Source organism: Corvus brachyrhynchos, unplaced genomic scaffold, assembly GCF_000691975.1.
Source record: "Corvus brachyrhynchos isolate BGI_N302 unplaced genomic scaffold, ASM69197v1 scaffold90, whole genome shotgun sequence".
In the NCBI taxonomy this organism is placed as follows: domain Eukaryota; kingdom Metazoa; phylum Chordata; class Aves; order Passeriformes; family Corvidae; genus Corvus; species Corvus brachyrhynchos.
This window is the reverse complement of record NW_008236932.1, coordinates 1,795,885-1,823,365: the sequence shown is the minus strand read 5'-3', so window position 1 is coordinate 1,823,365 and position 27,481 is coordinate 1,795,885. Positions and strand designations below refer to the sequence as shown.

The window sequence follows — 27,481 nt, the reverse complement described above, 5'->3', positions numbered from 1 at the left end:
TATGGTGAAGCCTGGCAAGTTGACTACATCACCCTTCCCCAAACCCGCCAAGGCAAGCACTACGTGTTGACCATGGTTGAAGCAACCACTGGATGGCTGGAGACCTACCCTGTGCCTCATGCTACAGCCCGGAACACCATCCTGGGCCTGGAAAAGCAAGTCCTGTGGAGACATGGCACCCCCATGAGAATCGAGTTGGACAATGGGACTCATTTTAAGAACAGCCTCATGAACACCTGGGCCAGAGAACACGGTATTGAATGGATATATCATATTCCTTATCATGCTCCAGCTGCCAGGAAAGTTGAACGCTGCAATGGACTACTTAAAACCAGCCTGAAGGCACTTGGTGGGGGGACCTTCAAAAACTGGGAAGTGAACTTAGCAAAGGCCACCTGGATGGTCAATACCCAAGGGTCCATCAATCGAGCTGGTCCCGCCCAGTCTGAATCCTTGCACACAGTGGATAGAGACAAGAGTCCCTGTGGCACACATGAGAGGCGTTTTAGGAAAGACTGTTTGGATTAATCTGTGGGATTGTCTTTGCTCAAGGACCCATTGTGTACCACAACGAGACCTAATCTTAAGGTTTCCCCGTCTTTCTGCATTACCCACCAAGTGTAACCAGGTCCTTGAGCAGCTGTGAAAGAGGCTGAAGCCAGAGAAGTGGCTATAGGAAAGATGGAAGTGTAGGCAGCAGCTGCTGTAGAGCAGAAGGAAGCTGCAGAACAGGAGGCCAAGGCATACTGGGAACCTGAGGTCTTCATACGGTAAATGATCCTGTGAGTCCTGGACCCTCATCCAGTGGCTGCCTGTTGCCTGGAGAGGGAGAGGAGGCCTCAGGAGAAGATGTTACTTGCTGCTGAGAGTGATCAGGAAAAGAGGCTGAAGGCAGAAGGGCTATTTGCTGTCCAGCATGGTTATATTAGGAGGCTTCAGGCGCAGCTTTGGGATGCTTAAGAGAGAATCTTTCATAAGGAATTGCAGGATGTAGAATCTGGAATCTGGACCCCTAGTTAAAACTGAAACCAGAGATGATGGACAGGGTCAGCAAACTGCTACAAAATAGTGCCGTATAAGGCAACCAAAATATCAAAGTTATTGCAGGGTAAGTTAAATGAGAAGGGAAATGCTGTACATATTCCCAACTCAAATATGGAGGTTGTGCCTGGACTAATCCAAGTAGAAGTTGTTAGTCCAGGCACAGGCAAAAGTATACAGATTCAAAGCAGTGGTTCAGTTATTTACCCAGTTCCACCCAGTGAGACAATGGCAACCACCTTACTGCTCTGGTGGTATAGGAGTGGGCCATGGGAAAAGGAATCAATGATATCTTTCACAAAAGGATAGATAAAGATCCAATTAAACTTAAGCATCACCCAGGACAACCAGTTTTAGCAGATTTTTTTTCACTACTGGAGCAGTGACCTAAGATGCCTTTCAGCAGCTATTTGTGGATAGCTACCAATGCCCATGATAAAGAGCACTGTGTTCATGCCAATGGATACTACCTTCTTTTCAACCACTGGTTTAGGACTAGGCATTTTTCCTTTTCCTACAGGAACTATGACAAAAGCAGTGACTAATGTTAACGTCAAGCATTTTAACTGCATATTGCTGGTGTTTTATAATTAGTACCTAGCACTACTGACCCAAGATATTTCAGCAATGTATCCTTCTCCCTTCAGCCTGTTAAACATGAACTATTGTAGTAAGACTCCAATGTAGCTTGGGAGCTAATACAAAAATGTGTAAGAATATGGAGGCCTCAGAGCCAAGGGCTTTGCCTTGCCATGCCCTGCTTCACACTGGAAGGAATTAAGATTCCTTGTGTTGCTTGTAAGTTTGTCTGCTGTGATGTGTATCACTTGTAGCACTTGACCTGAAGACTTCCCCTGAAACAAGGTTCATACTTGGTGTCAGAATTATGAAAAAAAATTGTGTACTTGTTACAATTGTAACGGGACCAAAGCCCCATATATTTTTCAGTGTGGTACCCAATGGCAGGAATTAGCCTGCCAGAGAGCCACAAATAATTATCCTAAATCTTACTGAATTGAAGAATGACAAAATATACAGCCCCTTTGGGGTTGGCCTGGAGGAGTTCAGATGAAAAATCTTATTCCTATCTAACAGCAGAACACATACTGGATTGAAATGCAGTGTTTGAATTCCTTCCCTATATCCTATCAGTGTTCAATTTGACAACCCCTCAGAGATGGATGCGCCCTTAGCACACCCATTACTGAACAAGAGCTACATGGGATGCTCAGCCTCACCAAAAGGGAGTGCTCTGTCACCATCCACAATGCTACAACTTCAACTGAAGAGGCCTGAGCAAAGGTGAAGGAAGCTGCTGACCAGATGACTGAACTATTCCAACCACTCCAACCAAGGAGTGGTTCAATGAATCAAGCCTTAAACCCCAGATTTCTTCTGTTTTGAAATCAAGGGGTGGGGAAAGTGTTTGACATAAATCAGGATTGTAATATTGGTGGGATTTCTGGTTTTAATGATGAGCATGGACCTTATTTGCAGCTATGATTAGCTGCTTACTGTCTTCTCCTTCCTCCCTCTTCTAGCCCTCTGTCCAATACATAGAGATCACCACAGCCAAAGATGAGCCATATGCCCAACCAACAGTAAGGAATGTTTGAACCACTGGGCCTTGTGGAGGACCTGGCATAAGCATGTTCTGTCTCAAACATTTTGACTGTTCTGGCAGGAAAGCTGTGATTAGAAGAGGGGGTCTCACTGAGGTGGGGCAGCACTCTGCTGAGCCGACTCCCTGCTCCACCTGGAGACTCATGCTCAGTTCCCCACCCTGGACTCAACTCATTGGAGAAGAGCTCCAAGGGCTGGCTGTGCATCCAAGAACAAAACATCACAAAAAATCTCATTCATGTAAGAGGTTGCACCAGGTTAACTACAAAAGGAAGCCAATTGGGCTTCCTTGCTCTCTTTTTCCTCTCTTTCTCTTTCACTGTGTCACAATTCCAGCTCTGGACCAGTCACACAGTGACACAAGGCAGGATCTAAGGACTGGTGATATTCTTTGTTCTTTCTTTTCTGCTTTTATTTCTCTTCTTCCTCACTCTGTCTGGGCAAAGCATGGCTATCATTTTCTATTCCACACTCCATACTGAAGTTTGTTGTGGGAGAGTTGTGGAAGTGTTGTGGTTTGTGAGTCAGCACCTTTGAGTAGTGTGCTGAGACTTTAATATTAAAGTGTAAAAATTACAGGCTTGTTAGTCAGCACTTGTGGAAGTCTTCAAACATAAGGGCTTGTTAGCCAACACCTTTTAAGTTTAAATAGTGGGCTGTTTGCTGGACACAAGGCAATCACACAAAAAAGCACAAGAGCTCCCTGAAGTGTGTCCAGTGTCTTTGTTGAATCTTGATGAGAATTTATAATGAACATCATGGCCTCTTACTTATGGGTCATAACATGCTCAAGCAGAAATTCCTTTAGCTAGTCTTTCGGTAGTGTTTAAGTGTCTGCTGAAGAGGTAAGTTTGAGCAGTGGAGAAATACGTCAAAGGGAAATAGAAGAACAATGAAGGAGAGGGAAAAGCTGAATAGTGAATAGGAGGTTTAAGTCCAGTACAGGGACATATAATAAAATTAGTAAATCTAACAGTTAGAACAAGTGAGCAGTAGAGTTTTTACACACCAAACAGCTATTGCTAAAGAATGACTTGATCACAAGTAATCAGTTTGTATACTAAAAGACCAGCAGAAATGTACAAACACCACTATACAGCACAGAACCGGTAAAGCCCAGTTCTTAAAGAGTTTCATTCTACTTATAAAAGCCTATTCTGATGTCTCAAACTGGAGTATGTCCCCAAACAGAACAGGCCATAATGAACTAAGATTAAGAGGAAGATTCTGGAACTGTAGCCATTCTACCAAAATAAATACGCCATTTACATACAAATATTATACTTTAAAATGCATACACTGTATGACCCTCAGACCTCATGCAGAAAAATTTTTTAAGCTATTTTGTTACACAAGTCCTGAAGCTGCCCTAAGCATCGTAACAGGAACGTGCTTGTATAATTTTGTCCACAAAAGAAATACTAATTCAACACAATTAAAAACTTTGAGTCAAAAGAGCACTTTTAAAAAACACTTACTTTTACCATCAGAAGCACTCTTGAACACTGCTGTATAAACACAGCCATTCATTGCACTTGAGAGAAACCCACAAAGTCCTCCTGCACTAGAGTATATGGTTATCATTGATACACAAAACATCTGGCATAGGAAATGTCTTGCTGCTCGCAAGACAACAGTAGGTCAACAATGGAATGCTACCATAAGGAATGCAAATACAATTTTAGGATACTGCAGGAGAGATTACAACAACCAGACCTGCCAAAGGTAACTGCTCAAACTATAACATAAACATAATTCAAGTAACCCCATTCATGAAGGCTAAACTTGAACTGTAACAGGTACAAAACAGGGAGGAAGTTAAGAGTATTTAACTTACAATAACAAAACGAAGGCTAAGCATAGGCCTAATGCACTGCTCTGAAAGCACAGAAGTAAAAGTGGCAGAGAAAACAACTGCTTACATTTAAAAAGGAAAAGGATGATATGCCATTGTATCTATACTGTTAGAATAAAGTCCTGGTACTGTCTCAAAGGAAAAAAACAGAAAAAAATGCAACAATCCAAATAAATCCTACAGTTTGATGCAGCTGCTTTTAGCAGGCTGAACCTTGTGACTCAAATCCTTTCCAATCTGGAAATAAGTATGTATCTGAAACACATACTGAAATAAAAAAGGGAGAACCATATTAATAGAATCCACTAGTTCTACCTGCAGGTAAGTGTATTTTTATCTTACTATGATGATGCAAGCTCCAGTGTTGATTTTCACTATGATTTCTTCGTCTGCTTTTCATTGCAAAGACATTACAGCTTTTCACACCACTAATGTAAGAGGACAAATGGGAAGTTCATCACATATTCAGAGCTCTTTCAGTGCTAGTAGTAAATTACAGATAGACTTAACTATATTGGTTCTCTAGGTGACTTCAAACTAAGTTACTCAATAAAGTTACTTCAAGCTTTTTACTCAGCTGGAAACAAGCAGCTCTAAGACTGAGATATTTGGAAACCAAAAAAAAAAATGCTGCCAATGAACAGTATCATCTGTGACAGCTGAAATCGGTTGAAATGGTAGCCAAGCTTACTAAGTTGCATATGTAATAAAAACGCTTTTACCAAAAGCGATCAGATAAAGTTCTCTTGCTCTACATGATCAAGTAATTAGTGCTTAAAAAAACCTCACTATCTTGCAAAGTAGTTCTAAATGTGCTTTGTAGTAGACAGCCTTTAACTAGAAGAATTCTCAGACTATTTTCAACTTTCACCGACATACAGAATAAGTTCAAGATAGGTTAAAACAAAATGATTAAATCTGATTTAACACACAATAACCCTCAAAACTATATCCAATGTTGCTCTCTCAAGCCATAATTTGCATGTTCTAAAAACTTTTACTACTCCCAAAGTAAATATTTTACAAAGCAAGGGCAGTGATACCCATATTTTTCAGGAGTTTATTATATGTTTGCAATGCTTTTTAGATTTCTTATATAAAGCCATGCATTTCTGTTCCCACAGCTTACCCTTCACTTTATGGAACCCTACTACACTGTGTAAAAAGTTCTGTGCTACTGCAGCAACAAAAATTAATTGTAGCCCTACAAGCCCTTCAATGATAAAAAGTAATCAAGTGGATTTCATCATGAAAGACTTCAGTTATAAAAACAGTCATTTACCAAGAGGTTAAAAATAACCAGAAGCAAATTATGGTGTTACCAAAGTAGTTCTGATGAAAGATTATGAAAAAGCCAAACAATAACATTAACATAACTAACACAATATCCAAAAGTATCATGTTCACAAGTGAAGTACATGTATTACACAACATTGCAAATAAAACATGTCTACCAAAGTGATGTGCAAATACCAACAGTTAGAGATGAAAAACACTTAGGGGCAGGAGTGTGGACATTAAAATACATGCAGTCTGAAGAATTTCTGGAATTTCTCTGTAGTCACCTGATATTAAGATTCACAGTAAATTTGTTGTACCTCTACTTGTTGGACAACAAAGGAATCTACTAAGATGACTGCCACAGAGCACATCCTTAAAGCAGCATTAAATCACTGCTGACTTTGCAAACATACATTTAGCCTTGAAAACAGTGACAACAATTAAAAACTGGTTTTACTCAATATGGCCAAACTATACAATTACATCTATCACTAATTGCTTTTATCTAGTTCGATGAAATCATACAAGACTATTAAAGGTTTCAATGCAATAAATCAAACCAACAACATCTGAAAGGAAAAAAAATCTAATTAATTATTCATCCCAAATCCTTTAAAAAAATATTAACTTACCAGCTTAATTGCCACATAGTCATTTGTGTACAAATTTTTTCCTTGAAAAAGAAGAAAAACAAGAATGTGAGACACTGGCTTTTCTGTTCAAATAAAATGCCACTTAAACATCATGAAAGTCTTCAAAACATTTTTCACCTAAGGTGCTAGTTGTTCTGGCAGTGACAAGAAACGTGTGTTTATTAGTCTAATACCTTACTTTAAAAAGAATTTTTCCTTGAATAGTGTAAGAGGTGGAAATTTCACAGAGTTTCAGCTATTTCACCAAGTTTGTGAAACTTTTATGTACTAAAAAAGCTTGAACATTGGCAAATCACTGTAACTGGAATGGGATATCCTACATTTTCATCATTATTGCTGAGAACTATTTTAAACTTATTCTAAAATTACCATATAATTTTGAAACATCAGCTACTAATTAAAACTAGAATTAACTAGGAGTATTTTTTTTCCCTCAATTATGTAATTTACTAAGCTAGAAGTTAGGACAGGACAATGACATTCCTGACAGGCTTACACCACCTGGAAAACACATCTGCTGCTTTAAAAGAGATTCTGTAACTGGATAAGAACTTTTCAGTATCACTTTAAACTGTATGCAATGACTAAAATGTTAAACAAGTTTTATAAAATTAAAATTAAAAAATAGTGTAAAATTAAAAAATAGCAGATAAAGGAAAAATTAAGCTATCAATTCCAACATGTTTTGTTTCTTTACAATCTTCAAATGCATTTAGTGTCTATTATTTTTAATGATAATCCTACTTTTTTCTCTGTAGTATTACTCAGGTCTCAATTTCCCATATTTAGCTCAGTTTTGTTAAAGAAATCCAACGGGGTAAAGACATGGACCAAGTCTAAAGAGTTCCCTGTGAAGACAGTTACACAGCATCATAGAATATTTGATTTGGAAGGGACCCACAAGGACCATCAAGTCCAACTCTTAAGTGAATGGCCCATACAGGGATTGAACACATGACCTTCCTGTTACTAGCACCATGCTGTGACCAACTGAGGTACACCAATAGTCAAAGACTGATTTAAGCTCTAATCATCCTTTTAAAAAATAGAGTATTGTTGTAAAGCTGAAACAAGATGCATTAAAAACATGCATCCCTTAGTGGATCAACTTCACAAAAAAAACCCAAACAAAAACGAATTACCTGATGCCTTCACAACAACAAACACATAATCAACACCAGCAGCATGCCATAATATGACCCACAAAAGGATGTGTATTCCAAGACCTATCTAGGGACTAGAGTGGAAATCCAGGCATCATAAGTATTTATTCTCTGATGATCATATCAGTTACATTTCTGATAAAAAGTGTACTTTGTTTGAAGTTGTTTCTTTGTCTTTGTATGGTATTACAATCTATAAAACACTTAATAGAAATTCTTGCAGGAGCCCTGCTCATTCCATCTCTCAGATATAAAAATCACCTACTCTGAGTAAGTATCAAATCCAGCTACAGTTAAGTAGCTGGATATTGAGTTCCAAAAGCTGTAATGACATGTTTATTCTGAAGTAGTATCAGAAGGGACACTAACTTTCCAGGTGGTCAGTCAAGACAATTGTCTCTTTAAAATACAGCAGACAAGTATAAATGACGCCACTGTTGATCTGTCTATAAACACACAACAGGTCTTGAGTAATGCATCACTTGCAACAGAAACAAGTTCTCTCTTACTACCTCATCAGTTTATCTTAACTAAATCAGTTTAACTTAACTATAACAAAGAGCCTTAAAATTAACAGCTCAAGATCCAAACCAATTTAGTCCTTTGCAAGCTAATGGTTGAACATCACAGATAGTAATTTGCTACACATAGCCAATTTCCCATTTGATCCATAAGCCACTACTGAATTCTGACCACTGCTTTCTTCTCAGGTGGAAGAACTACAACAGCTCCCAATACATAACTGGATTTTTATCTTCTGAACGCAACTTCACCACTCTACAAGTCTTTAATCTTCCTTTAAGTCCCTCAGGTTTAAACTTAGGACACATGCTCAAAATATACTCCCATTTGCAGAAACACATAAAACAAAGTGCTTCTGTACATCTTTGTAGAAAGGATGCACTCTAAGTACTTGCTACTGTAGCAAAGCAAGGGATAAAAAATTTAAATCAGAATCTATAATAGCAGTATTAACTCTTGCTTTCAGTAACTTACATTTAAAACATCTTACCTCACAAACAACAATAAATAGGGATTTGAAATATCTAGTATATATGCAAAACCCAAGGATATTAAAATGAGAAAGCCACACTTGTCCTGGTAACTGTTGCAGGACAGTACACTGCCTTGTAATCTTCCTCCTATTTCTTTTACCTACTTGTTCTATTTTATTTCAGTACTATCAAACTGTAAGTCTTAACTATTTAATACTGTATTTAAAATAATTGTTTCACTCTGTACCAGCTGCAAGTAAATGAATTAATCAGATATTAATTTTTAATGAGCTCTGTACTTTGTGACCAAATAACAGACAAAAAAATTAAATTTATTAGTTTGCAGTTGCCTTTATGGAAAATTAATCTTGTTAGTTTGACTTAGTTCATTGAGAGGATTGAAACAGAAGTTACAATTTGAAGGCAGTATGCATAAGTTTTGAAGTGAGGAAGACCTATTTTTCAGCTTGATTTGTGGAAAGGCACATATGCAACACTGTAACAGTCAAAATGTATCAATTTTGTTTAAATACTATCAATAATAATAACAAGAGTACCTATTACTGAGACTGCAAAATTCAGTGTCCTAAGTCAGAGCTGCAGCAATATTGTCTTTAATCCCCTTCCAGTATTAATTTGCTAAGCTTGTTTACATCCTGACAGCCCCCACAATGCACTATATTAAAAACATGTTATATTTTATGCAAGCACTCTATCACAAATATTGCCTGAAGGCCAATGAGCATTAGTTCTACTATAGGCAAAGATCAAAAGAAAGAACACCTATACAGCCCACCCTCTTCTCAAATACCTAACTTTGAAACCCACATCTATTTAACGCATGAGGCACTTGAACTGAAACCTTCTAACAATACTAGAATAAATCCTTGCCATTAAGTGTCAAGTTGCATTTGTTAACACATACAGAATTTGCACACCTTGAAAACCCTGGCTAATCATGCTGTCCATCCTGGAAATACAAAACTAAACAGAGTCTTCCAAAACCACACACCCATCAGTGTCTATTTTACTAAATGCTAACATTTCATTTGGACAGCTTTACTGCCCAAATTCTTCAAAACTCAATAGGTCCTTCTCAGTCTGTGCCTTCTCCACCATCTGATTTTCACCCATCTGTTTACCACAGAACTAGAAACCGAATTATCTCAGATTTTCTCTACAGATTGATTCTCACTGCCGTGTTTAACAGCAACTCAATGTTTAGCCTCACTACATTAGAAAAGAAACCAAGGAATTTCTGTGCTCGCTGCTATTAAAAATGCTGTAGTACCTGGTACTCCAAGTATCTCCAAGAGATCCATCAGACCTACAGGACAGGGATGTGCCTCGGATACATTTAGCCCTAAATATACCTCAATAAACTGGCTCAGGAAGTCAGAAGAGACATTTACAATAACCATGATGTAACTTCCAGCATCTTGGAAGAGAAAACTGAGTGAATTTAGGAGAGCACTGCACAGTTAGAAAACACTTTAGTCCCAGAAAGTATCCTGCTGTGCAGATTCTTCATGTCATCAAGCTTGCACTGGCTGGGGTAAAGCCAGAAAAGATGGGTTAAATATGCCTTGCGTATCTGAAACTTCAAAGCAGTTTAAACAGCTGCATGGTATTCATACAGAAATTTTTATGCCTAGACTGCATAAAAATGGCCTTGAATAATGTAAACTGAAATAAAGAAACAAGGATCTTACCTAACCGTAGTTCTCCAAAATTACCGCACCCAATTTTTTTACCAACTCTGAAGTTAGGGCCAACCATTAACACTCCAGAATTTGAAGAACTAGTTCCACGTGGATTATGGCCTGATCTCCCACTAGGCCGTGCCATTCTTTCATCTGGTTTGTCTTTGTCTTTCTTTTTATTTTCCATGTCAAGTTTACGGTACTCCACTTTGACGTATTCCTCTCTTTAAAAATCAGTATAAGCAAATTCCAATTGGACAATGTGAGAATGAAAACATCATGAGTGAAGTGCCCAGCTGGTTACTGTCAGTAAGCAGTCAACAGCAGCATGTTCATCCTGTTTGCAAAGCCTTGGAGGTATCTGTAATGAAATGTACTTCCAGAATGCACACCAGCAATATTTCCTAGTCTTTAGACAAACTCTGTTAAAAGAAAAACAAAGTTATTTGAGACACTAAGATTCTTGCACAAAATTACCTTTCTCTTCAACTAGTCACACAATTAAGCTATAACTAAGTGTATTTTGCTTTACACAATTAAGCTATAACTAAGTGTATCTTTTGCTATGAAAAGCACTACTTTAAGGTTAATTGTCTCTATTTCTAGTATGTAATGACAAGAGATACTGGTGTGACTGAAGGGTGCCAGAATTTCAACATTTCAAGGAATAGTTTTAAAAAAGCAACAAAAAAGCCCTATAAAACTTCTTCCTGAATAAACACATTTAAAATTGACCCTTGGACCCATTCATTCCACTTTATGCCAGCTCTGCAAAAGAAAGCATTTTATTTATTTTCTCTCAAATATTATCTGTTGTTTTAAAGTAAATGCTCAAGCTGCACAGTTATTGAAGTTACAGAAATACATTGTATTTTCTGAATTGTAATTTCTGAGATGCACAAATTATAAACTCATGGCAAGGACACTTGAGTTCTTTCAGTAACTCCTAGAATCTAAAAAAAACCCTGTATTTATTTACTCTTCCCTACTATACTTATGTCATAAATCTGTTCCCCTGCTCCCCTTCTCCCTTGTTTAGCATCATTGCCTAGACACTAATTCCTACATGGATTTCAGCAAAAACAATGTTATCTTACTACTGCAATAAAGAACCATAAGAAAGCTTTTGGTTTTAAATCTCAGTTATAAGAACACTGGATACTGTTTTCTATTTGATGACAATGGCATAAAACCTCATAATTCAGAAGGTTCTACACAGGCAAAATTCCATGATGAGTTAAATACCTGTCCAAAATTATTTTGCTACATTTGCTTCAATGTTGGGAACACACTGCAGTAATGGAAAACATCCTTTGGAAAAATGTAATTCATGCACTACAGCCTATTTTAAAGGTAGTCACCAGGAACTTATTTTTAACACTTTGAGCTGAAGACACTTTCATTTCATAAACCAATTTCTCACAAAGTAAAATAATTACTTACATCATAGGTTACTGCAAAATTTCAAAAATCAAAGAGATAGTAGTGAAAATACACCAAATAATATGAACAGTCATCTGAATAATTGCATCTGCTAAATCATACATAGTTATAGCATGGTTATAACTAGATGACATTTAAAAATCATTAATCAACAGCTAACTAACCTATTACCTGAATGGATTTGTTTGGCAAAGAAACATGACCACAATACTGTGAAAGGGGGAATGAAAGGCTTGTTCTGAGAGCAATCAAAAAACACAAATGCAGATTCCAATCCAAGATGACTTGCTTAATGCCAGGGAAAAGGACTTCAGCAGTAAATAATGAACGCTGTGGTCTTTTATGGTACAGACAGAAGCATTTAAGAGAAAAAGATAGGCACATTACAACATAATCTTGTAGGTTTTTAAGCACCACCACCAGATACCCTAAAGTCACTTCCTAAACCACAGATCTCAAAGGAACAGACTCAATGAGAAATAATAGGTAATTTTCCCTCACCCATCACTACAAAAGCTAGGGAAGAAGTGTAGACATTAAGAAAGCTAGACATTAAGTGTATTGAAGTAGAACTTCAAGGTCACCATTCAGTTCTTAGAAAGAAGGTCAGCACATCTGATGCAACAGAATGCAACTAAATATTTTAGGTACCAAAGAAAAGAAGACTTATGTTCCATATCTTACTGGCTTCTTCAGTGAGAACTAACAATAAACAATCCTAGAATTTTTAGTGTACCAAATACATTACAAACAACATTATGGGTAAGCTTTCTTATATAAACTGGCATTAGTACCTTTTAGAAGATACCTGCTAAACAAGCAGCACAAGTCCTACACATTTTTCCAACACTGTGTATTAAAAAGAAGACATGCAAGCATTCCTGTCACAGTTTCTCCAGGATGCAAACTTCTCTTACAACATTTTCCTAATAAAATAATCTGCAACTAAGTCAAAATAAGGACAGCACTTATGACTTTCTTCATACTGAAGTTCCTGTACAACATTTTATGATGTATTTACCTTAAAAAATACAAAAAGTTTTCATGGTTACTTTTATTTGTATTGCACTTACCTATGGCAGTGTTATACTGTTGATGGCAATATCTTTTCTTCACCATAATGCTCACATTCTAGAGGAAAAGCACCAAAAGGCAAAGAGACACATATATGTAGTATTTGCAATTACTTAGCATGTAAAAATTTCTGATATAGAATGAAAGTACAGTTTTTGGAATTGCCTTAGTTTTCTTAGACTGTTAAGGAAGATTCAGCAGATTTTTCTCAAAGACTCAACATAATTTTTAAGGCTCAGAAGTCAGACATCATTCAAAAGTGTGCATCATCTGAAGTGAAAAAGGAATACATACAGTGTAAGCATTCTAAATTATTTCAAAAATTCTTTTCTTGCTTTGTGATAGTTACAGGCACTCTGAAAAACATACCATCCTTGTCCCCATTTTGCAGCTTGATTTTGTTTAATTTTCATTTTTTCATCTCTGCCTACAAAAATGAGCACACTTAAACCATAAACTTCAGCACAGCATCAGCAAATGTTGTTAGGATTTAAATAATTGCTCTTAGCTAAAGAAGTATATGACTAAACATCAGGATAGTGGCAAACACACCATCAAAGCCAAGTTAACAAAGCAACATCACAGGACTGAAATGACTATGTTCAAGTACGAAGAGAAAGAGAAGGCAAAAGAAGCTATCAAAAAAAAGGTCAAAATGGTATTACATTGAAGGAAAAGTAATTAGATCTCAATTATAAACTAACTACAATCCATATAGACTGAAGATAAAATATAAAACAAGATTGGAAAAAAGCAAGTAACTTCAGAGTAACTGAGATGCAGAACTAACAATAGCTACCAGAGGTTCCTTTTTTTTTGTGTAAACTGATAGACTTTTCCAAGCACTCTAGAGAGACCAGCTGAAAAGTAAGGAGAGACAAAGTGAAGACAACTAAGTGACAACAGACTTTCAACTGACTGACAAGTCTCACAAACTAACACCTGCAGAAGTATCCCTAGATTAGAGCTATAAATCTACACATCTCTCTAATCTCAGTTTGAAAATGCTCCAGTTAACACTACCAAACACTATATGCCACATAAGAACCCTATTCTGTAGCAGCAACAACTCTCTAGGATACTATATAATGCAGAATAAAAGAAAAGCTCATTTAAGTACCTTCTTCATTCATGTGTTTCTCAAATGCCTGATCCTGCAGCAGCAGCAGGAGTACCACTGTAATTATACACAAGCTGACATGTTCCGAAGTGTTGTCATGACAATGTTCACATTCAAGTGTGCAAGTCACCTTTAAAATAAAAACTTACTAGCTACTTCATTCCTTTTTTATGTTCCACATTTACTCCTAAATAAATTAATTAAGAGAACATTAAAGTTGCTAAATAGACCATTCCACTGCCCAGGAATGACAAACTTAAATGAAACATGCAACCATAACTGCTCCCTTAGGTAACATAAACATTACCCTTCACATTGCAATTACAAGAGTCTCTATCACTGCTAGTATCAGTATACTAACATTTTTCTCTATTTTTAAGAAAAGCACACAGTAGCAAAAGAGCCACAGAGGAAAATAAAAAACTGATAGAGCGTTAAACTAGATTGGAAGAAGGAAAAGGACATAAACAGGTTTGACAGTGATAAGCAATGGGATAGTATGAATGCTAAAGAAGTTAGCAGAGAAATTTTCCACCTTTTACAGTCTTCTGTGAAAGTCTCCATTCTCACGCAAACTAAGCTGAGAGACTGTTTCCTATTTTGTAAACTATTTGCAGGGGCAGGGTGTTGTGAGAATGCAGTGGATACTGTTTCAGTTCACTGAAGAAAATACTTTAAAATAGGCATCGTAGCATTCAGCCAATCACTCTGGGAGGTGTATGGTCAAGCACCCAATAATGTTATACCACTTTTGCGAACAATGCTATATAAATGAGTCTGTAATTAATTAAAGGACTCCATCCCATTTACCCTGGACTCCTCTGTCGTGCTTCTCACCATCCCTGCGGGTCACAGCGACAGGATGGTATGCCAAAACTCGAGGAACTGAGTGCTAGTGAGATCCTTAACCTGGTCCATGAGATGTCAGCTACAACAGATCACACCCGAAATGTTTCCACACCAACACACACAGCACAAGGAACATCACTGGAATAAATGAAACCAGGCAGGATGAGCCCTGTGACTGGAGTGCCATGTTGGACAGTCACAGGCTCTTCAGGAGGGACAGGCAGGGCAGGAGAGGTGGAAGGGCTGGAATGTACAGAGCCTGAAGTTGGCAATGGCAGGGTGACAGTGTTGGGTAAGGATTAAGAGACACACAAATAATGCAGGTGTCATCGCAGAAGTCTGCTATGGGCCACCAAGCCAGGACAATGATGTCAGTGAATTATTCTTTGAGGAACTAAGGGACACCTTCAAAACAACTGCCTTTGTCCTTATAGGAACATCAATTTGTCGGATGTTAACTGGGAGCATCACACAGCTGGCAAAAACAGGTCCAGAAGAGTCCTAAACCTGGATAGCCTCATGATACAGCTACTGAGAGAGCCAGCTAGAAAAAGTGCCCTCCTTGATTTGTTGCTTACTAACAGGGAGGATCTCATGAATGAAGCTGCCTTGGCCACAATGACCACGAAGCAATCAAGTTTAAAATCTCCGTTGTCAGAAGGAAAAGTGCCAGCAAAATTCCAGCCCTGGGCATGAGAAGAGCTGACTTCAAGCTGTTTATGGAATGAGTAAGGTGCCCTGAGAAATGCTTTTTGAGGGTCCATCAGGTCTGGTCATTTTTTAAGCACCACCTCCTAAGGGCACAGGAACAGGCAGTTCCAAAATGTCAGAAGTCAAGCGGAGGAGGCAGAAGGCCATCTTGACTGAACAGGGATTTTCTCTTGCAAATAAGGCAAAAAAGTGAGGTGTATGCACAGCAACTTTAATAACCTGACACACTGAGCAACCTGCTCCTGGAACATTGCAAGAAATGAATGAGTGCCAACTGAGGTGATTTTCCACAGACAGTAAAAAACATTTTATACTGAACTTCTCTGTTTTCAGAAGAAAGTATTTGCAAGGTGCAACTAAGAAAACACTAGTGGTTGAGGTTAGAAGTGAAACATGTCTCCCATAACCCAGTCTGGTGGAATGGAAGAACTACAGAGATGCTGCTTACCACCTCAGGGAGAAAATCCATGTTGCCAAAGCCCAACTGAAGCTGGACAGAACTGTGGGGAACAATAACGAGTTTTTTTCAAATACATTAATGGCAAAAGGCAATCAGAAATAAAATCAGCCCATTACAGAATGAGGATGGTCATCTCACAAATCTCACAGACAGAGACAAGGCAGAGTGAAGTATGACGCTATCTTTGCCTCTGTCTTCAACACTGATGACCGGTCAAGAGGGTCTCAATACTCCTAGATGGAGAACTATGGCTGTGAGAATGACAAACTCCCAGTCAATCCCGAACTTCTGTGGGACCTGCTGTTTCAACTGGATCCCTAAGAATCTATGGGGCCTGATGGGTTTCATCCAAGAATACTCAAAGAGATCACTGATATTATCACAAGACCCTTCTCCATGATTTTTGAAAGGTCTCGGGAATCTGCTGAAGTCCCACTTGATTTGAAGTTGCTAATGCCCCAATTTTCAGGGACTGCAAGAAGGATGACCCCAGAAACTACAGGCCTGTCACTCTAACTTCAGTTACTGGTAAAATTATAGAGAAGATTATTCTGGGAAATACTGAAAAACTCCTTAAGGACAGTTAACCACCACAACCAGCACAATGTAAAAAAGCCATTGAGCTGTTAAGAGTGCCCAAAGGAGGGCACGAGGATGGTGAAGGGCCTTGAGGAGAAGCCGTGTGAGGAGTGGCTGAGGTCACTTGGTCTGTTCAGCCTGGAGAGGAGGAGACTGAGGGGAGACCTCACTGCAGTTACAACTTCCTTGTGAGGGGAAGAGGAGGGGCAGGTACAGACCTATGGTGACCAGTGACAGGACCTGAGGGAATGGCCTGAAGTTGTGTCAGGGAAGGTTTAGGTCAGATATCAGGAAAAGGTTCTTCACCCAGAGGGTGGTTGGGCACTGAACAGGCTCCCCAGGGAAGTGGTCACAGCACCAGCCTGACAGAGTTCAAGAAGTGTTTGGGCAATGATCTCGGGCACATGGTGTGACTCTTGGGGTGTCCTGTGCAGGGCCAGGAGGTAGACTTTGATGATTCTTGTGGGTCCCTTCCAACACAGGATATTTTATTATTTTATGAAAGACAGTAAAAAACAGTCCTGGTTTAAGCACAAGGAACTTAAAATTCACTCAGCCTCCTGGCATTTTCATACCTCTGCGTTTCTCGCCTCTCAGGTATCTGCTCACATACTTCTACTCCCAAGGGCTCATGATTTTTGGCAATGACAGTAATTCCGCAACACAGCTTCTCCTCACATCTTCTAGAAGAGTGCAGAAGAAGTTTCTAGTGCCTCCACTAAAGACTTCCAAGAAACTTTCTCTGACATCACATGTAGTTTTTATGGAACACTCCACCTACTACAAAGCCCTTAACTGAGATGGGGGAACAGTCATGTTCACTTTCCAACAATCATCTGAATGTTATAAATACATTTGGACTACAGAGAGAATAATACAAGACTCCATGCAACAAAACTCCTTTAGAAATACTTAAGAGTAGAAAATCTGAAATTCATTCTACAAATCTGATACCAAGCAAGAGCTTCATTGTGAGGTCATCAATACAAAATTTAAATATCTAATCAACTATGTCTGCTATTTTTGTATGCCTCACAGAAAGTTTAAACTGTTCTTTCTAGATTAGTTATTACTGCATAATTTTCATTCATCTTTATATACATGTCTCCATACAACAGAAGAAATCTATGGAATTTCAAATCCACAGCAAATAGGCTCATAATTGAAGACCCCTTGTAAGTTTAGGACAGCAGTTTCTAACTGTGAAAAAGTTTTCAGATAGAATTTGAATTTGAAAATACCTCTAAAATTATATATGGTTTAGTCAGATCCATTGTTCATTTAAAATGAAAAATAAATATTTCATGACTAAAGAGTGGATTTAAATATTTTCATTTTAGTCCAATGAGAGAAATTCAGGCTTTCACATGACTTTGATGTGACCCAAATAGGTTGAGTTGCTATTCCAATCATTTATATTACAAATAAATATGTCTACAGCTTTATTTTTTGTATAATATTTTCCTAGGCAAACTCTAAAATAAAAAGTTGTTAAATGATTCATTGCATAACGCAATTAAATGCAACCAAATTATTACTTCATCATTTTTCAGAAGCAGAAAAAAATACACAAAATCACTGACACCTTAGTCAAAACTGAAGACAAAATGGGTGTGCTGAAATATTCGGTACGTAAAACTTTCAAAGATGGTACATACTCACGGTATCAGCTTTCAAAAGCAAAGAACATTTCCAAACAAATTTCTCCTGTCAAAATTTCTCTCTCCAGTTATCAATAACCTGTATCAAAACTGCTCATTACTGAATCACTTTACAAGTCTTAGATGGTGTTCTCTAAATGTGACTTGAACATAATGAAAACTTACTCATCAGTAACTCATTGTGTTCTCAACAATATAATGTACTTCATATACCTGGGGAATTCCAAGACTAATGTAGCCTGATCTTATAACATTTTAAAAAACTTTTAACATAAAAACAAAATACAGCTTGGCCTTATGTGCTCTTTATATTTTCAGATGTTAGTTAATTCCTCAAAGACTACTTTATTCTCCCATTCCTTAGGTACTTATTCTGACTTCAATTACCTTGGAAGCACTGTAAAAAGAACATGTAAATCCTCTGAAGTAGCATCTTTTTTCCTAAAAAGACCACCAATATTTTGTAGCAGATGTGAACTAATCGAAAAATATGGATAGTCTTTCTCAGCTTCACATGGGAGGACTACTCTCTCCACAATAATAAGGTAAGAAACATAGGGGATATACAAGAAATGACAACGCACCTAAATAAGGTCTTTGGCAGCATCCCCATTCAAGCCATGAAAAACCACTGCCAGATCCTTTCCCTGCCAGTTTGCCTTTCAAAATACTGAACTACAAATCCCACATTTACTACATTTCTTCCACAGAGAAAAAGTACATAATATACTGCAACGTTGGAAATCCTTCCTAGAGTTTCAGCAGCAAAGAGGGAAAACACACAAAGCAACTGCTACTTCTTGATCACATCAAATTTTTCACACTTCAGAAGACACAGGTGTTTATCTAAGAAGGCAAATATAATAACCTAATTTCAAAGGCAAATGAAATCTCCTCATAACAGATCATGCAGGAGCTCAACTGTCCAGTTTATTTCTCAGTGTGCATGGCCCCAAAACACTTTTATTTTGATTCATGCTCTTTAGCACTCCAACACAACTAAGATCACAAGTACACATAAATTGTTTCCATTACCAGAACTTCCAACAATATGATGTTTGTATCTCAAGTACCTTCTAAATTACCACTTCTTTTTTACTTAAAAGTCTCAGTTTTTCACATATTCTTATTTTCACTTTCTGAAACTCAGACAACAGTACTGTTCTCACAACATTCTTTTTCCACATATGCCTTCTGTAACGCTAACCTATTCTAGACTCAAGTTTTGCAAACCAAGAACAGAATTTATTAATTTTGGTGTACAAATTAGACTATCAGCAGTCCTAAAAATTATTATTTTTTCTAAATATATATTTGCTTACTCTTACAGATATGTATGATCTTCCTCATAAAACAAAGGTATAGGTAACTGAACGTAAGTCTACATACACCTACTCTCAGTCTACAAACACATATGAATGAGATGCACTCAAAGAGGCAGCCTAATTGAAAATGTCAAAGTAAATCCAAATGTCCTTCTTATGAACGAAAATTTACATAACCAAGCCTTCTAAAAAGTCTTGTTTCCATCTCCAGCTGTAAATATATTGAAGAAAAATAAAAAATCACCTTTTTCTCTTACCGTATCAATTGCCACACACTATTTTCAACAAAAATAATTCATTTGAGATTCTAGAATAAGCATTTCAGTTTGCATGTACATAGGCATTTCCCTAGGGAAAGTTCATCGGCAAGCCACATATGGCCAGATATAATCCTCCTTTAATGCACAAAATCTAACAGGGAAACAGCTTTATTAACACATTTAATCAACCACTCCCCTGTGCAAAAACTAACCAAAAACCTACCTCATCTTTACTGAAGCTTGTTTAAGAAGTCTATTCCAGTTAAGCTAGCGTAATTTTTTTCGTACCAAGGTTTAAAGTCACATGAACAAATCTGAGGGCTGCCAATATCCAAACTACAGTATCTCTTCTGTACATTTAATTTTGTCAGTTGAAAATCTGCTACCTAATGAACAATAATGCATCCTTCTACACCACCCCACTGCCAGCTCTGGTCAAAATGCTGTCACATCAGAAGACAGGTATAGTACTCGAGGTCATCCTAACTCAATACAATTTTTCCACAAATACCAGACTGGACTAACTATGTAGCAATTAAGATCTCCAAGCAATCTCTTCATCTCTGTTAATTCTAAACAAACATTAGCAGAGATGGTCACTGCATAAACATTTTTATTTTCTCACTGACCTGGACAGCAAGTTTGGCCCTAACCTATAAATTGGACTTCATCATAGGCTTTCACCACAAAACCCTACCAACTTCACTTTATGATTCCATGCAAGTGCATGCATTTACTTGATCAAAGCTTCTGTGCATGCATCCTTCTTGCACTTTCATATAATCACCATTTCAGAGTAAAAGTTGTCAGAAAGGAGAGTCATAACAACAGGAATAACTTTTAGAAGTCTAATCATGACAGTATTAAAGCTGATTTACTAAAGAGCACAGAAAGAACAAAACTGATGGTTAAGCAATATTTCAGTCATTTGTTTTTTCACTTTTCCACCACCACAACCATACAGACTTAAATGGGTTATATTGTCCACAGCTGACAGAAAGCTAACGCTGAGCTAGCTAATACTACATAATGGAGGCTTCAATTTTCTACATGAATAATTGTACCACGGCACACAACTGTTATAGCAGCACAACAGAAAGGTTCAGATTAGCCTAAGGCTAGGCCAGAGAAACTGTGAAGTTAACACATCTAAAAGTTAGAAAACAAAGCAAAGAGTATTGCATTTCATCTACCACCGTAACTACATCTGAAGACAAAATTAAGCACCATGGTAAAGCACACACCAGTGTTACATGGGAAAAAAAACCCCAAAACATTTCTGAGAGTCCTAAAAACACTAATTCTGTCTCCAGGTTAAATTTTGTATTGGCTAAAATACATAACGTGCTCTAGTATTCCATGGTGATTGTGAAGATCAGTTTTCAAAATTAAAGGTATTTTTAGTTTTCTGACACAATTCACTCTGTCACTTAACTTTAATTACATGATCAAATTCTGCTTCAAGAACTTAGATAGGAGCCAAATTCAAATTTAGTAACTCCACATGTCAGGAAAGGGATAACTCACAGTATAGGAAATGTCTCCAGACTAAGTTTTGCAGCTATGAATCTGTCAAGGCTTTTTAATAATAACAAACTACACGGCAATCAGATTATTCTGCTGTCCTATTGTCTCCATAAACTGGATAGGTACCTTTCACAGCAGTTCCAAGTATTTCACTATGAAATACACTTGCAACTCTCCTCTCACTTGCATGGCTTTCACTGCAATGTATACCTAAAATGTCTTTATTAAATTGAAACTATAGCTCTACAGTCTTCAAAAGGCTATAAAGCCTTTTTCTTGTGTCGTAATTTTAATACAGAAAAAAATGTACGGAAAAAGTCTCAGACACCACACCAAATGGAATCATGCTTGACACCTTCATATTGAATGCATACAATGCCTAGTGACACAAATTTAAGGAAAAACACTAGCCACAGTTAAGATCTTGGATTCATCATTAGTGAGGTAATACAAAACATACTTAAACCAATGCCTTCCTGTGGAACTCAAGAGGAAAAAACAAGCCTCCCAGTGTTTTACACAAAATCAAACAACATTGAATATAAAATCATCTGATGTAAATTAAAAGTTCTGAGAACAAAATAACCTGACGCTATTGACACCAGTTTTGCCACGGTCTGATGGTAATTACTTAACTACACTGATTTTAAATCAAAACAAAATTCTCAAGCACTAAAATGAGAAAATGTCAGTATCTTGATGTGGGCACTGTGTAGTAAACTCTTGATGTACTACTCAGGAAGATTAAGATAGAAACATTCCTCAAGCATCAACACTAGGTAAGCTTAGCTGTCTACATATTAGTGTTCAACACCATAACAGCCCCAGTGCAGTAATTTCAGCTTGCTGGGTATCTTCCACATTTACACAATATTCCCAAGCCACCCTCTGATACATCTTCAGCTCTCTTTCTTCACAAAACCCCTTGTTCCTTCCCACACTAAAATGTTCCCTTCTCGCTCAGTGAAGAGAGATGTTCTGTTGCTTGCCTGGTATCACAAGTTGCAAGCTGAACAGCTCTCAAGCTACTATCACAAAAAACAGGTAACATCCCCCCTTCACCATGGTAATGGTTAATAAATATGTACTATCTAAATTGGTTTTTATGAAGCTTATAGGAACTTATCTTCACAGGCATAACAATCTAAGCTTGGTGAAAACTGCCCTAGAAATTCCAAATTTCAATAGGCAGCAGTTGAGAGAGCTACACATCAGAAATACCTAATTTCCTTAAAAAACAGACTTTTTTCAGAAGAAAATTCAAAGTACAATCTTAAAAGTCTCCCAGTGTTTTACACAAAAACAAACAATACTGAATACTGTTGGAAAAATGAAAAGCAAAGAAGAGCATTTCCATAAAGACATTTATATCTCAATCTGACAAAAGCTTAAGAGCAAATTTAGTTATTCTGTCTTCCTCTTGTCTGTCAGAAAAATTCTGCCTTCCCTCTTTACTGTTAACCATAAATTCAAGTTTCATCCTTATTTCTCCAGATTTAGAGATTCCTCAGCCTACCATCAGCAAATATTACACAGAAACTTTAATAACCTGACACACTGAGCAACCTGCTCCTGGAACATTGCAAGAAATGAATGAGTGCCAACTGAGGTGATTTTCCACAGACAGTAAAAAACATTTTATACTGAACTTCTCTGTTTTCAGAAGAAAGTATTTGCAAGGTGCAACTAAGAAAACACTAGTGGTTGAGGTTAGAAGTGAAACATGTCTCCCATAACCCTTAAAGCAATCATGTCCCTGACTTTAGCCTCTACAGCATTACTTCATCTTCCCAAGATTACTGCACAATTACTTAGGATTTAAGATAGCTGTATTTTTATGGACATTATATATTTAAACTGACATGAAAAATATCAAGAGTATATGACATTAAATATGTTCTTCATTTTAAGCTAGCAGAACTCCTCTAAAGCAACACTGAATGCCTTTAAAGATTTCTTTATACCATTACATCAAAAAGCTGTTGAAACGTGCTAACAGCCATGTTAGCTACTTCATTTAAGTTCAAATATAAAGACCTAAAATGGAACATGCTTAGTGCCTTAAATACAGAAAGATACTCACAGGATTCTTCTACATATAATAATGCAATTTTTAAATAGTACTTTCTTTTAGGCTGCAGACATGTGTCCTACCCTGGATGAAATCACACCTTCCAGCCTCACAAAGGGAATCTGCCAAGAAGCCCATGCTTTTAAAGCATTTTCTACAAAAATACAGCCAATGCAGCTCTCAAAACATAACAGATGCAACATTCACTAGGTAATCAGCACCTCGAGCTGGAAGACAAACTGGACCAAAAAGAACAGTTTGATGGGCACAATAGAACCCAAGTCTGAAATTTTGTTCTGAAAAATGCAATTAGATAACTATGATGGGTTAGTACAATGGCTCTTCTACTGCATGGGACACACTACCTGCTGCTCCTGCTGCTCACTAGCATCAGCACTCCATGCCTCAGTGGAGACATTACTCCCTCAGAGTAGCAGAAAGCTCACACACTCAATAAGCTGAATCCACTCAGTGGAGGATACAAGAGGCAAGACAGAGAGCATGAGTGGAGCTACAAAACTGCACAGACAGGAACGGAGCAGGGGAATGCCTGGTAGTAGAGAGAAGGGCCTTTCCAACAGCTGGCAGCACAGTCGCAATGACTGGTGTTTCACAGCCCATCAAGTGCATCCCTTCAAGAACATCACACCCCAGTGACCTCCATACGCAAACTGCCACCCAAACACCACCTTCAACTCTGCTTCTGCAGGAAACTGTTACATCTACATTCTGTTATTGCACACGGTTTACTGAATAAAGAGCATGGCAACTCACAAATTACTCAGTGAATAATTGCAGAGAATACAAGAAGGTGCGACAAACCACATACTTCAAACTGAAGTCCAGCCTCTGCTTGTCATAAAACATTTGTATTTTTGGCCTACTGAAAAGGACATCATCCTCCACTGTTGCAGTTCGCATCCTGTCTTAATCAAAAATAACATAATTTAAACACATGGTTGATGGAGTCTGCAGGGAAAAGAAATTATTTCTAGGGAAATGACATTAAATTATTAAGAGATTTCAGTGAAGTAAAACAGCTACTACAAAGTCTTGGCATGTTAAAAGCTAAGGTGGCTAGTAAGCTTAGAGAGAAGACCCTAAAGTATAGGAAAAAATAGTTGTAATTTTATTAATGATGTTACAGACAAAGTCAGATTAAGTAATAAACTTACTTGAATATGCAAATCTTACTTGGGTGTGTATCATGGGCTTCTGTGACCTACAGTTATCTGAGTAAACATTTTGGCAAAGACAGTTCTGATTGATCAGTATGTCTCCTCCCATTCCTAACTCCACTGCACAAGGCAGGATACCAGACACACAAATGGCAAGAAAACTGTTTTAGCTTTTCACACCTCCAGGATGTACTTATTTTGTACTAAATACCCTTCTTTGAACAGCCAAATGGGGATTTTAATGTATCTTATACTAAAAAGCTTTCCTACACAAACTCAAAAACACCCGATAAAGGAATGAAAAAGAGAGGGAAGTATAGTTCTTAAAAATATTCTCTGTAAGAGATAAGGAACACAGAGTTAAATAAACACCTTAGAACAATATGCTGGGAAACACATCTGTAATATTCGAAAATTGTTGTGTATTTAATAGTATATACTTATTTTTATATTTAATACAAATATTCATATATTTAATGTATATGTATATTTAATATAAAAATATTTTCTGCCCCTTTTCCTAGAAAGAATCCTTTTCACTTAAGGCAATGAATATATCATCTATAAAACACTAGAACAAAATATAAAAGGTGAGCTAAATCTGACCAAAATAAACTAATGCATATTTTACTACTATGAGTTTCAGAACTTCTTTTGAAAGTACTGCTTTCAGAAAGCTCCCTAAGTAACCATAATCCAAACCAATTCCACAGCATGGACTGGTGTGTGATGTCTCCTCTTCTACATCCTCCCTGTACCAAAGAGACATTAAATTGTAAGTGGCTTACCTAAGATCACAAGGAGGGACGGATGGTCCAGTCACTGTCTTCATCTGTGATCATCACCCTAGCTTTTAACTACTTTCTTACTAGTCTGCTTTTATTTAAGCAACTATTTAGCTTAAACACACCTATTTTTGTTCATCCAACTGTTTCAACTATAGCTTACAAAGTTCTAGAACTCCAGTGACAATGTCTAGGAGGCTACTCAGAATTAAACTTAGAAACAAGCTCAGCAGCATCAGGCTTGATCTCACTGCATTGTTTCTGCAGCCACACTGAGGAAGCATTAAAATGCCTACATAGCATAAAAAAAATTAAGGACTATCAGAAAGTATAAAACAAGTACTTCAAAGTTATTTTTTTACCTTTTAATAGATATGGGAAATCAATTATATAGAAGTCTCAAAACATTTTTGAAAGTGTTAAAGGCCCCGCATACATTAGTTGGAAACATACCATTCCGTTTACATTATTGAATTATTCCCCAGTATCACAGTAAGTTTAAGATCATCTGAACACAGACACAGCTGAAAAGGATTGTTCCACTCTTCCCCTAAGCACTGTCAGGTATTTTGCTCATACAACCTCAGGTGAGGTATGAAGGGTTGACTGAGGACTCTTGACATTAATTTGCAGTTGAATCATTGAGCTTTAACTGTAAAGAAACAGTATGTCAAACTCCCTTAAAACTTTGTTATTCCTGTGGTTTGTGTGTTCTTTTAATTACACTTTTATGTATGCCATCCTAAAAAAATCACTTGAAAGTGAAAAGAAAAGCCTGAGGAACAAGATGTAGCTATATGTTTTGTTTACAGCAGACTGAAAAAAATGTTCAGTAGGAGAAAAGTTAGATAAAGACAGTTAATACAGCTGATCAGTACCTGTTCCTTAGAAAGTTCATTTTTGTAATCAGAAGATATTGGGGAAAAGTAACCACTGTCACTTCCCTATTCCTCATGTTCCATCTATTGTTGTCTCAAGGGCATAACTAAACTAAGTAATTCTTAAACATCATAAGACTTCCTAGTCTTTTTCAAACAAATTTTCAAGACAAGAATAGACAAGTCAGAAATACATGTAACTTTGATACTTCTAATCACAGAACCATTTAGCACAGTAACTAGTGAAACAAGAACAACTTTATTTTCATAGGACAAACTGCAGATACAGTGGGGATGCTAAGATTTGATACACTGCATGAGCTTTAATAATGCAATTAATTTAATTATGAGACTACCAAAAACTGAAAAATTACAACAGGAAGTAAATTCAGTCTTTTTAATCATACATAAGTAGGCTGGACAAGGAAAAACTCTTTTGTAGGTTCTGTTACTTTAGGGGAAGAAAAACTTCAGAAGTGTTAAGATATGGACTGTAACAGGTTGATTCTCTTAATTAATCTTAAATATATTTATCTTGATCACACAGAAGAAAAAAGCTCTACAGAAAATGTGATGAATGAGAACTGGTACTCTAGATTCTGAAATTCACTTATATTTTATAAGCCAATCTATTTGATGCAAAGTGGCAAGAGAAAAAGATTAATTTCATTAGCTGAAAGTTATTCTCAGCTGATGTAAATAGTCAGCCGTTTGCCAGATAATTTCTCCATTTCAGGCCAGCACAACAAAATACCACTTTTTTCCACTGCAAATACTGTTTAACTGTTGAAACGTCTCAATTAAAAAGAAACTGACTAAGGGATATTGAGGTCGAGAGAAGACATCTGCTAAAATATAGCTAGCACAGAAACTTCTATCTCATCTTTACCCTTTAAAGCAAAATTGCATTACTCCCATCTTGGATTTTAACATCCCTATGCAGCTCAGGATAAAACGCATTCACTAGATAATTGTGTTCAGAAGAGGTATGAGAGTCTAAAGAGCAGATAAGTTGTTTATCCTTACAAGCAGTCATAACCCAAGCAGTAAGGCTTAATATGCTTAACAGTGTGCTTCACTTATAATCATGCTTAAGGACATGCACAGTATCTATTTCTAACTATGTATGTCAATACAACTGATCTTAACTACAAAATTCAGCAAGAAAAAAAAAATCTTCGATTATATTCCAATTTCTTTTATATTCAACGTTCATTAAGGACGTACCAGCAAAATGAACAGGACT

General features: G+C 37.2%; 1 protein-coding gene across 6 annotated transcripts in view; it reads right to left on the bottom strand.

The window, feature by feature from the left end:
• The window catches only part of CSNK1G3 (casein kinase 1 gamma 3), an 82,953-nt gene that overhangs the window by 55,118 nt on the left and 354 nt on the right, over positions 1-27,481 (bottom strand). For 4 of the 6 annotated variants that reach the window (XM_017728306.1, XM_008629148.2, XM_017728309.1 and 1 more), the window contains exons 2-4: positions 12,831-12,888; positions 10,324-10,736; positions 6,433-6,473 (exon numbers count right to left, since the gene is read on the bottom strand). In XM_017728306.1, coding sequence (XP_017583795.1) covers positions 6,433-6,473; positions 10,324-10,501 — 219 coding nt within the window. In that variant the 5' untranslated portion in view covers positions 10,502-10,736; positions 12,831-12,888. Of the gene's footprint in view, positions 1-6,432; positions 6,474-10,323; positions 10,737-12,830; positions 12,889-24,223; positions 24,321-27,481 lie in introns of all 6 variants that reach the window. The other 2 variants (XM_017728307.1, XM_017728308.1) reach the window with 2 other exon arrangements.